At 48.4% G+C, this 12377-nt stretch overlaps 1 protein-coding gene across 1 annotated transcript in view; it reads right to left on the bottom strand.

The window, feature by feature from the left end:
- SPG11 (SPG11 vesicle trafficking associated, spatacsin) overlaps nucleotides 1-12377 on the bottom strand; it is an 83010-nt gene that overhangs the window by 9658 nt on the left and 60975 nt on the right. The window contains exons 31-33 of the mRNA XM_075007162.1: nucleotides 5008-5150; nucleotides 2725-2923; nucleotides 826-963 (exon numbers count right to left, since the gene is read on the bottom strand). Coding sequence (XP_074863263.1) covers nucleotides 826-963; nucleotides 2725-2923; nucleotides 5008-5150 — 480 coding nt within the window. The remainder of the gene's footprint in view (nucleotides 1-825; nucleotides 964-2724; nucleotides 2924-5007; nucleotides 5151-12377) is intronic.

The following is a 12377-nucleotide window of genomic DNA, read 5'->3' as shown; positions in this document are numbered from 1 at the left end:
GACCTCAGAGAGGTAGACATCGAGCTGGACAACTGGGAAGAACTAGCAGACGACCACAGCAGATGGAGGCAGGGGTTACACAAGGGCCTTCAGAAGGGCGAGATGAAGATCAGCCAGCTAGCAGAGGAGAAGCGAGAGCACAGAAAGCACAGTAAGGACTTGCCAGACACCCACTACATCTGCAAGAGATGCAGCAAGGACTGTCACTCTCGTGTGGGTCTTCATAGTCACAATAGACGCTGTAAATGAATTCCTCAATTGAAACTTTAAAGGGCGCGATCCATAGTCTATGCAGACTGAAGGATGCCTACTACTATTCAGCTACTGCTATCTGGCTGCCAAAAGTAACTTGGCTACATTTTCCAAGCATAATTACTACATATCCATGAATGGAATGTGAGTGAAGTTTTAGACAAAGAAAATCTATAAATATTTAACACAGATATGTAAAATACCTAGCTGGTAAGTCATTTGCTTAAGAATTTGGCCAGAAGACTTTCCTAAATCCATCTGCAAAACTTTAAATAACTTATTGACTTGAGATTTCCAACCTATCATACAACAGTTCCTCTTGAATCTTAGTGATAATAGTGAATTTTATATGTGGATACCCTAGGTATTTATGTTTTGATCTATTTCACATGCCTACATTTTGAAATCTTTAATCATTTTACGGGGTTTTTAGAAGAAAAAGATGAGTAATGATGCCTCTGGCCCACCCCCCTGCCCAATGGCTCCAAATGCCTCATGAGGTGATACAGCACTCCAAATGGTGAATGTTATTATAATGTGAATTACATATAGCATTATTTGCTATTTACTTACTGCAAGTTAGCTCCCCACGGGGTACAGATGAAATTTTATCCAATAACTTCATGCCAACCAGTGTATGATCCTGGCACAATTTAGCCAACTCTAAGAATGCCTGAGTCTCACTCGCTGGGTTCACAACCTGCATTTGCCCTGTGTATAAATAAGAAACACAGATGTACAGTTATGCTACAAGCACTATTTGTTCTTGGAGGAAAGGTTAGCTACTTCTAAAAGTCATACACCTTTTCTTTGCCAGATCAATTCAATACAAACCAATTGCACAGCTATACTGTTTGTTACGTCTAAGACTGGATGATTCTTATCCGAAAACACATTGACTTTGTTATCACAGAAAAAGCCTACCCATTTACAGAAAACAATTCAAATTGATTTGCACTATTTTGAGCAAAATAGCCTTTATTTTGCTATGAAAAAAATACAAAAATCATTGAAATGCAAGGGCATTATCTCATTCATTCTGGGCCTTGTAAGAAATCAAATGAGGAGTCTCCCTCATAAATTAACATAAGAACAGCCATACTGGGTCAGACCAAAGGTCCATCTAGTTTGGTATGCTGTCTTCAGACAGTGGTCAATGACCGGTGCTGCAGAGCAAATGAAAAGAACAAGTTAAACACCAAGTGATCCATCCTGTGTTGTCCATTCCCAGCTTCTGACAAACAGAGGCTAGGGGCACTATTCCTATGCATCCTGGCTCATAGCCACTGATGGACCTATTCTCAATGTATTTTTCTAATTCTTTTTTGAATTCTTGTAAAGTCCTGGCCTTCACAATGTCTTCTGGCAAGCAGTTCCACAGGGTGACTATGTGTTGGGTGAAAAAAAATACTTCCTTTGTTGGTTTTATCTTGCTACCTATTAATTTCAATTGGTGACCCCTATGCTATGGGAACAATAGCTTTTCCTTATTTACTTTCTCAGTCATGATTTTATAGGCCCCTATCATATCCCCCTTTTAAGCTGAAGAAGCATAACTTCTGAATGATTTCCAGTGCCAAAAGATCTTTTTTGAGATGTGACCACATCTGCATATAGTATTCATGTTATGGGCATATCAGGGATTTATACATAGTCAATAAGATAGTCTCTGTCTTATTCCTATTCCTTTTTAAATGATTCCTAACATTGTTTGCTTTTTTTGATTACTGTAACACACTGAGTGGATGTTTACAGAGAACTATCCACAATGACTCCAAGAACTCTCTCAAGTGGTAACTGCTAACTTGGTTTTCTAATATGCATTAATCAACATTAAAATTCATCTGATATTTTGTGGCCTAGACACCTTGTTTTGAGAGATCCTTTTGAAGCTTGTCAGTCTGCTTTGGACTTAACTATCTTGAGCAGTTTAGTATCAACTGCAAATTTTGCCATCTCACTATTTATCCTAGTCTCCAGACCATTTATGAATTTGTTGAACAGGACTGGTCCCAGCACAAACCCCTGCTGGACACTACTAGTTGCCTCTCTCCATTCTGAAAACCTACCGTTTATTCCTACCCTTTGTCTCCTATCTTTTAAACACTTACCAATACATGAGAGGACTGCCTTATCCCATGATAACTATAAGCTGAATAGCTGGAATTAGAAAGGCCATGATTTGTTATTTAAAAGAACCCCAGACAGCCCATTTTTTCCTGTTATAATCCTGTTCATAAGAGCCTTAAATTAAAACAACAAAGCACTGGACACAACAAAGTAAACAGATAACACTTAATACGTGAATAGTGCTTTACAGTTTTTAAGTATTACATGAACACTGAATACTACAATTACCATGTAAACAGTGTCAGCAAGTGTTGTTCAGACAGACAGACAATTTACAAACAAAAGTTTTTCAAGAAGGACTTGATGTACGCAGAAGTGAAATGTAAAACAAATCACAATCACCTTTTCTTGCAGAAGATACCAATAATTCCTGCATGATTTCCTCAGCCACAAGTTCTGCCACAGTTTCAGATGGGAGACCCTGTGTTGTGATGAATGCCTGAGCCTTCTTGCATCTGTCAGGTTGCTGGGATGAAAGGATCGCTTGAAGCACCTTTTCAGAGTCAAGGGCTGATATTTCACTGTAGGAGCAATTCAGTTCCTAAGACGCATACAGAACACTCAGAAATGCTACTCAGAGAAAAATGCACATGACAGAGTAGGTGTTCACCAACAAAGCTCTATCATATTGAAAATGCAATGCAAGGTTATTCAAAATTGTGTGTGAAAAAGCAGATGTAGGTCTAACCCATCTTTGTAACAACCAATGGAAGGGACCATCAAGTCCTGTCCCCTGTCCTCACTGCAGGATCAAGCACCACCTGTATCATTTCTGTTATTTATCCAACCTGTTCTGAAATATCTCCAATGTTTGAGATTCTACAACCACCATAAGCAATTTATTCCAGTACTGAACCACCCTGATAGTTAGGAATGTTTTTCTAATGTCCAGTCTAAATCTCTTTTGCTGCAATTTAAGCCCTATCCCTGGTCCTGTCATCAGAACTTAAGGAGAATAATTTTTCTCCCTCTTCCTTGTATCACCGTTTTAGGCATTTGAAAGCTGCTATGATGTCCCCTCTCAACCTTCTCTTTTCCAAGCGAAGCAACAAAGAAAGCCACAGCAGGGGCTTGTCTGGGACTTGAACCCAGGAACTCTCACACCCAAGTATGATAACTACCAGGATTTTAGAAAGCATTTTAGTGCTGATTATCTTACTGCTTGAAGTTCAGTGTGTGCTGAACAGCTGTAGGGTTTCTTAATTGGGGACTACATCAAAACAGATGAAAATGCTTTCACAAACTAAAATTTCCTTGTTTTATTAAAGATCATACCACAGCCTCAATGCAAAAGGTATGTACATTCTAGCTTAAAAGAATAGTACCTGAAAAGGTAGATTGTCCCTCAGACACAAGAAGTAGACTCTGATGCACCCAGGATATGGAATCATAGCACACTAGGACTAGAAGGGACCTCGAGAGGTCATCGAGTCCAGCCCCCTGCCCCAATGGCAGGACCAAGTACTCTCTAAACCCTCCCTGACAGACATCTATCTAACCTGTTCTTAAATATCTCCAGCGATGGAGATTCCACAACCTACCTTGGCAATTTACTCCACTGTTTGACCGCCCTGACAGTTAGGAACTTTTTCCTAATGTCCAACCTAAACCTCCCTTGCTGCAGTTTAAGCCCACTGCCTCTTGTTCTATCCTCAGAGGCCAAGAAGAACAAGTTTTCTCCTTCTTCCTTATGACTCCCTTTAGATACCTGAAAACCACTATCATGTCTCCCCTCAATCTTCTCTTTTCCAAACTAAACAAGCCCAATTCTTTCAGCCTTTCTTCATAGGTCACATTCTCTAGACCTTTAATCATTCTTGTCACTCTTTTCTGGACCCTCTCTAGTTTCTCCACATCTTTTTTGAACTGCGGTGCCCAGAACTGGACACAATACTCCAGCTGAGGCCTAACCAGCACAGAGTAGAGCAGAAGAATGACTAGATATACTGCTAGTTTGACTTAACAGCGTAAATGCTATAGTCTGAAACTAAGGGCCAAATCTCAGGGAAGAGATAAAGAATGCAGAATCCTGCCCCCTCCCCCCAGGATATGCAGCTGGGCCACAGTCACACAAGAAGGTCATGAAGTGGAGTAGCAGCAGCAAATGTAGCTCACTACTTCTGCCATACATGGTGTCGGTCCAGTAGATGTGCATAGTCTCATGGCCCCGTGCACAAACATCCCTGAAGCAGAGAGGCACCACAGAACAGTGTTTGCAGAGTACCACTGTGCTGTATCTCCGTTACTACTTAGGTTGTAAGTCAATGGCAACACATAATTTAGACCTAAGTTACCAAAATGACTAACAATTTATTATGAGCCCATTACAAAATAGGTCAATTAAAGAGCCCTAGGCAGGAATTTGGCTTAATGAAGTACGACACCAGACTGAAAGGGTTTTGTTCATTTCAGTACTTGTTCACATTTAGGACTTGACTGACTAGTGAGCTCTGTTACCATTTGATAATATTACCTTTACTTTTTGTTTCAGTACTCAGAAGTGTTCTGGAATGAGCATCTTGTAAATTATTTTGTGACCTCACAATAGTGCTAGTCTCTGTAACTCCATGGGTTGGCTTGAGGCAAACAAAATGATTGTTCTTGTAAATGTTGCCAGGTACATACCTTGGAAAGCTCATACAAACAGAGGACTTGTCTGCAGTAGTTTCTGCCATGAACACATTCATCTATCAGAGTCCTCAGACTGGTAATAACCAAATCATCTTGAGATGGAGTAACGACGTGCGACCAATTTTCTAAGCTGGAAGCTGGAAGCAAAGTGAATACTGAAAATGTGCATCTCTAAGGAAATACACATGGGAAAGGCTTGTCAAAAAGGTTCTCACCTAGAATAAAACTCCTAGCATGAGTGCAAATGTTACAAAGAGAAGTTACTCACCGTAGTAACGATGGTTCTTCGAGATGTGTCCCCATGGGTGCTCCACGATAGGTGTTGGGCTCGTCCTGGCGCCGCAGGTCGGATCTTTTCAGCAGTTTCTGCCAGACCGCGCATGCGCTGGCGTGCACCGCTCTCTTGCGCGCTCCCAGCCGCATGCGCGATCCAGTCCCCACCAGTTCCTTGACCAACCGCCTTGGATGCTCCTGAAAAATGCTAAACAGAGATCCGAAGCGGGGAGGATGGGCGGGTGGTGGAGCACCCATGGGGACACATCTCGAAGAACCATCGTTACTACGGTGAGTAACTTCTCTTTCTTCCTCGAGTGTCCCCGTGGGTGCTCCACGATAGGTGACTACCCAGCAGTAACCCAAGATAGGAGGTGGGTAATCAGTTTATGTGCAGCTTGTCCCCGAGAGGACCGCTGTCAAGAGACAGGTATCCTCTTGGAATACCCTGTGAAGGGCATAATGCTTGGCGAAGGTGTCATAGGATGACCAGGTCGCTGCTCTGCAAATGTCTTTTAGCGCAATGCCCTTGAAAAAGGCAGTTGATGCCGCCACCGCCCTAGTGGACTGAGCCCTAGGCGGGGCCAGTAAAGGAGTCTAAGTTCATAGCACATTTTTATGCAGGATACGATGTGCTTCGAGATTCTCTGCAAAGAGAGACCTTCTCCTTTTGATTTGGGAGCGAGAGAGACTAGGAGTCTATCCGTTTTCCAGAAGGACTTAGTCCTGTCTATATAGAAAGCCAGCGCCCTCCTCACGTCCAGGAGGCATAGGCGCGCCTCTTTATTGGAGTTATGAGGCTTTGGATAAATGAGGGTAAAACTATAGGTTCGTTAATATGAAACTCTAAAGAAACTTTGGGAACAAAGGCTGGATGCAGCCGTAAGGCTACCGCCTCCTTGGAAATTACTGTGCAGGGTGGCGTTGCCATAACTGCCGCAAGCTCGCTCACCCTGCGAGCTGACGTGATTGCAAGAAGGAAGGTTGTCTTTATCGTAAGGAGATGGAGGGAAACCGTGGCTAAGGGTTCAAAGGGTGGTCCCGTTAGCGCATTAAGGACCAGGTCCAAGCTCCACGAAGGTGGAAGCAGTTTCCGAGGGGGGTATAGGTTTACCAGCCCTTTGAGGAACCTGGTAACCATGGGATGGGCAAACACCGTGTGCCCTTCCTCTTCATGTCTGGAAGCCGATATAGTGGCAAGGTGGACTTTCAATGAGGATAGGGAGTGTCCGCCTCTCTTGGGGTCCAGTAGATACTCTAGTATTACAGGTATATGCGCAGCAAGGGGGGCTAATTGCTTGGTAGAACACCATGCAGTGAATCAAGTCCATTTTTGCTTATAGGGCTTCCTGGTGGAAGTCCTCCTGCTACTTTCTAGGACTTGTTGCACTCCCTCCGTACATGTGCTCTCTAGGGAGCTGAGCCATGGATTAACCATGCTTGCAGTCGCAGGCCTCGGGGGTGTGAATGCACTATGGACCCCTGGGCTTGCGTGAGCAGATCCAGCGCCACCGGGAGGGGCATCGGTGGACGGTCCGACATGCGCAGGAGTAAGTGGAACCACTGCTGTTGATCCCACCTTGGGACTACTAGGATCATTTGGGCTCTCTCTCTCCTGGCTTTCTGCAAGACTTTGTGGATAAGTACTGTGGGAGTAAAGGCGTAGAGCAGGGGGCCCCTCCACGAGATCGCGAATGCGTCTCCCAGGGACCCCCGTCCCAGTCCTGCCCTGGAGCAGTATTGTGGGCACTTCTTGTTGTGTTGAGTGGCAAACAGGTCTATCTGGGGAAATCCCCCTGCATGAAAAAATCGGTCGTAGCAGATCGGAACGGATCTGCCACTCGTGTGTGAGTGCGAAGTGCCTGCTCAGCTGGTCTGCCTTCGCATTGTGAGCGCCTGGTAAATACGAGGCTTTTAAGGTTATATTGTTGGCGATGCACCAGTTCCACAATCGGACTGCTTCCGCACATAAGGCACGGGACCGAGCTCCTCCTTGCCGATTTATATAAAACATGGTGGAGGTATTGTCTGTACTGATCCCGACTACTTGCCTTGTATATGGTCTCGAAAGTGTTTGCAGGCGTTGAACACTGCTCTGAGCTCCAGTATATTTACGTGCAGTGACTATTCCGTGGAGGACCACAGTCCTTGCGTCACCTTTTCGCCCATGTGTGCAGCGTTGGTAGTGAGAAAAAACAGATATTTGTGGTTGGTGAAAGGGCACCCCTGTTAGCATGTTCTTGGGGTTCACCCACGATTGCAGGGATCTGCGCTCCTCTGTTGTGGGTGACACCACCCTGTGGACGGTGTGTGCTGCCGGTTTGTAGACGCTCGCCAGCCAGTGCTGCATGCTGCACATATGCAATCTGGCGTTCTGTACCACAAACGTTGCTGCTGCCATGTGGCCCAGCAGCTGTAAGCACGTCAGAACCGGCACCGTAGGGCTGAAGGTGATGACTTGCACAAGGGAACCAATCGTGCGAAAGCGGGCATCTGGTAGATAAACCCTTGCTGTGATGGAATTTATACGTGCCCCTATGAACTCTATGTCCCGTGCGGGGTCTACCTTTGATCTGACAGATTGATGACCAGGCCCAGCGAAGAGAACGTGTCTGCTGTGACGCGTATCATGCGAAGTACCTCCTCCTTCGAGGCCCCTTTCAATAGGCAGTCGTCTTTTTTTTTTTTTTTTTTCCCCCCCCAGATATGGGAATATAAACACCCCCTGTCTGAGCAGGTAGGCTGACACCACTGCCAAGGTCTTGGTGAAGACTCTGGGGGCCGTGGAGAGGCCAAACGGCAGAACCTTGTACTGAAAATGTTCTCTGCCTACCATAACCCGGAGAAAACGCCTGTGAGCCGGGTGAATAGTTGTGTGGAAATACGCATCTTGTAAGTCGAGGGCTGCGAACCAATCTCCATCGTCCAGTGCTGTAAGTATAGAGGTGACTGTGATCATCTGAAAGCGTTGCTTGCGCAAGTACCGGTTAAGGCCTCGAAGATCTAGGATGGGCCTCCAGCCTCCTGTCTTTTTCTCTGTGAGGAAGTATCTTGAGTAGAACCCTTTCCCTCGGAGTTGCTCCGGCACTCTTTCCACTGCCCCTATAAGCATAAGATGGTCTACCTCCCGCTTGAGTCTCGCTTCGTGGGAGGCATCCTTTAGGTGGGGTCTGGGTGGAGGTCGCGGCGGTGGGAGCAACTGGAAGGGAATCGCGTAACCTGTGGCTATGATCTCCAGTACCCATTTGTCTGTGGTGATCTTTTGCCACTGGTCGTAGAATGGTCGGAGGCGATGGTGGAATAGTAGCTTCGGATGACATTGCGCGATAGTAGTGATAGTGCAGCCCTCGATCTGTGTGTCAAACTTGTGGCCTTTGGCCCTGCCCCGAGGACGCACGGCTCTGTTGAGAACGTCGCCTGGGAGTTCTGTACTGTTGGTGCTGTTGATGTCGCCCTTGCTTGTAGCCCCTGTGGTACTGGGGACGCTGTGGTTGATACTGCAAACAGCTTCTGCATGTCAAAGGGGAGATCAACGATCTTTGCCTGCAGATCCCTCGGGATACCTGATGTCTGGAGCCAGGACTCCCTGCGCATGACCACTGCAGTAGCTGTTGAGCGTGCTGCCGTATCCGCTACGTCTAGGGCGATCTGAACTCCTGTCCTCGAGGCTGCGTAGCCTTCCTGCACGATGGCCTTGAGCACCGGCTTCGTGTCCTCTGGAAGCGAGTCCATGAGGGAAGGCAGCCTGGAGTAGTTGTCGAAATTATGGTTCGCTAGATGCGCTGCGTAATTCGCCATTCTCAACAGTAGGGTAGAGGAGGAGTAGACCTTTCTGCCGAACAACTTTAGTTTCTTGGCATCTTGTCCCTTCCCCCTGTCTTGTACTGAGAAGTTTTCGACCTCTGTTGAGACGATTCCAACACCAGAGAATTTGGTTGCAGGTGGCTGAACAGGAACTCCATGCCCTTCGTCGGGATGAAGTACTTCTTATCCACTCTCTTGTTTATAGGCGGAGTGGATGCAGGGGTCTGCCATATTGTGGTGGCGGACTCCATGATTGCTTCATCAGCGGAATAGCTATTTTGGAAGAGGCTGGAGATCTCAGGTTTTTAAGGAGCTTATGGTGTTTCTCCTGCACCTCTGCTGTTTGGATGCCTTGCGTGAAGGCCACCCTTTTAAACAGCTCTTGGAACTGTTTGAGATCGTCCGGAGGATGGACGTCCCCTGGGGCCGTGGCCTCGTCAGGGCAAGATAGCGAGGAACCGCTAGGGTAAACCTCTCTGGACCCCTCTGGGTCCTGTTGACGGTGATACATCCTCTCGCTAGATACTTGCGAGGGAAAATCTCGGGGTTCCAGAATCAACTCCTCCTGAGATATCTGCGTTTCCGTCCCCATCCGCGATTGCCCTCGGGGATATTGAACCGTCTGGGGGGATCTGTCCCCGGGAGTATGCCTATGGTGTCTATGCCCCGCGAGATAGGGGCGACCATGGCAACACGGGCACTGTTCCGGAGATGGAGACCTGGACCACTCTAGAGATGCATACCCCCTGCGTCTGGGGGAGTGAGATCGTCTGGGTGATTGAGATAATGGAGAGACTGATTTGTGGCAGTACTCCAGGGGTTCAAAGCCCAGGAAGGGCGATGGTGGTCCGAGCCATGGTGATGCTGGCTGTAGGAATGGGGATGGGGGCTCAGGGTATACTGGAGGTGACCCCTGCCGCCTCGTTGGAGTCCGCAGCATAAGTGGAGGGCTTACAGCGAGTAGCCCTGCAGCCCTGTCTGGAGAAGGGCTGCGGTGATGGGTTTTCTGTGCTGCCTTTCCCCTCCCCTGTGGGGCTGGCTCCGCCCCTTTCCACGTCAGGGATCTCGGCCCCGCTGTCTGCGCCGCGCTCGGCATGCTCCGCTGCGATGCTGCGCGGGTGGTCTCCCCCGGTGCCTGCAGGCCGCGTGCCTGCAAGCTCTGCACCGCCGGTCCCCCGGGGGTCAATGCCACTAGCTGCGGTGCCGCCGGTTCCGGCGCTTGCCTGGCCGCCGCCCTGCCCTCGGTGTGGGGCGGCTGTTTGATTATCGGAGGCTCAGCCTCTGCCACGTGCGTCTCCGCGCCGCCGCTGCTCAGCTGTGACTGCGGCTGGGGGCTATGCGCTCCACCCGTCCTGCTCGCTGTGGCTGCCAGCAGGGATCGGGTTGGTGGAAGCTTCCTCCGTTTTTGTGCTGATGGGGCTAGGGAAGCAGCTTTCCTTTTATGGGCCCCTGTGGGTGCCTCCTGCTGAGGCCGCTCCGGCGCGTCTGGCTGGAGGGCCCTGTCAAAGAGCAGCATTTTCAGCCTCTTCTCCCTGTCCTTCCTTGCTCTGGCTGTCAGCTTTGCGCAGAAGGAGCATTTCTGTGCCCATCGGAGGCCGGCATTGCTTTGTGGCATGACTCACACTTTTTGAATCCTGAAGAGGACATTGTGGTGAGTCTTTGAGTTGTTAATAGGGTACTTAGCACCTTCTCTTTGCCTGTTCCCCTCTCGGACTCAGCCTGCCGCAGCAGGAGGCCTAACGGGCTTACATCCCCGGGCCTCCGCTGCTCCGCTTGCTACTAAGCCTGTAAAACTTTACTTTTTACTCTCTCTTCTTTTTTTTTTTTTTTTTGAAAACAATAACAAGCTAACTTAAGCTAAAGACTGAAAAAGAAGCTCTGCAGCCGATGGTGGTTAAAGGGGAACTGGCGGGGACCGGATCACGCACGTGGCTGGGAGCGGCGCGCGCCAGCGCATGCGTGGTCCGGCAGAAACTGCTGAAAAGATCCAACCTGCGGCGCCGGGGCGAGCCCGACACCTATCGTGGAGCACCCACGGGGACACTCGAGGAAGAAGTTACAGTTTTTTTGTCTTTAAAAACTGACCTCACTGGATTTTTGAAGAGTGGGAGGGGTGTCCTAATGAGGCTCTAGATGAGCATCATTAAAAAAGCACAGTGTTGTCAAACAAAGGCCTGCTCTGAGTTACAAACATCTCACTTACAAACACCCACATGTACAAACAAAAGCTTATCTGCAGCCTCAGGATTAGCAGGCAAGAGATGCAGGTAGCGCTGAGTGGTGTGAACATGGGATGGTGGAGTCCAGAGCAGTAGGGGGCAGTTGCACAGCTGGTGGCTGTAGACCAACAGTGGTTTTCCCCTCAAAGTGCCAGTTCTCTCAAGTCAGCTGTGTGGACACCCCAATTCCTCCAGAGTCCTTCAGCCAGTACTTGCGCTGCTCACCGCCTGCTGGTGAGCAAAGACTGGCCACAGCCTGCAAGGCGGAGCTGTCCAAGGGATGCCAACAAATCCTCTTCAGACTCTCCTCCTCCCTCCTCAGCATTCTCTAATTAATTCCACAAGCACCAGCATTCAAGCCTAAACAAACTACTACTTAGTCACTTTTTGTTGCTTTTCATTTAATTATTAGTACACTCATCCCTCGCTATACGAGCAGAATTGGTTCCCAACTTTCTGCTTGTAGGCGAAAACTTGTAAGGAGGACATTAAATTACCACTAAGATACATGTAAAAGTCTCTGATTGGTTTCTATTGCTCCAAACTCAGGGAAGGAGTGGCAACATGTGGTGCTGCTTTGGAAAGGTAAGTGAACCTTGGGTGGGGGGTTTGGAAAAGGTTAAAGACTGGGGGCAGTTTGGGGCCATGAGTGGCAGGGAGGGTTAAAACCTGGTGGTGGCTCTGGTGGAGGAGGTGGCAGCTTGTTCCTCTGGGCTGCAGCAGTTGTATCTGTGGGGGATGCGGCAGACAGAGGGGTTCGGGAGGGAAGGGGGTGGGTATTGGGAGCCAGTTGGGCTGGCGGGGGGGGGCGGGCGTTGCACAGGGAGCTGCAGGCTGGGGGAGTGTTGGGACCCAGCGGGGCAGGGGGTGGGGTGCGTGGGGAGTTGCTGCAGATGGACTGTTTGGAGCAGGCTGGGCGGGGCTGTGGGTCTCCCCACCCCTGGCCAGGGACCCCCCAGCTGGCTCATATAAGCAGGGAAGTTCATTTGCATAGTGAATAAAGGTAAGTAAGTATGCGTGTTCCTTGTTTTAGCGACTACTCGTAAGTAAAGCACTCCTCAAGTGAGG

This window comes from Carettochelys insculpta, chromosome 12, assembly GCF_033958435.1.
Source record: "Carettochelys insculpta isolate YL-2023 chromosome 12, ASM3395843v1, whole genome shotgun sequence".
In the NCBI taxonomy this organism is placed as follows: Eukaryota; Metazoa; Chordata; order Testudines; family Carettochelyidae; genus Carettochelys; species Carettochelys insculpta.
The sequence above is the reverse complement of the archived record's forward strand: the minus strand, read 5'-3'. Positions and strand labels throughout refer to the sequence as shown.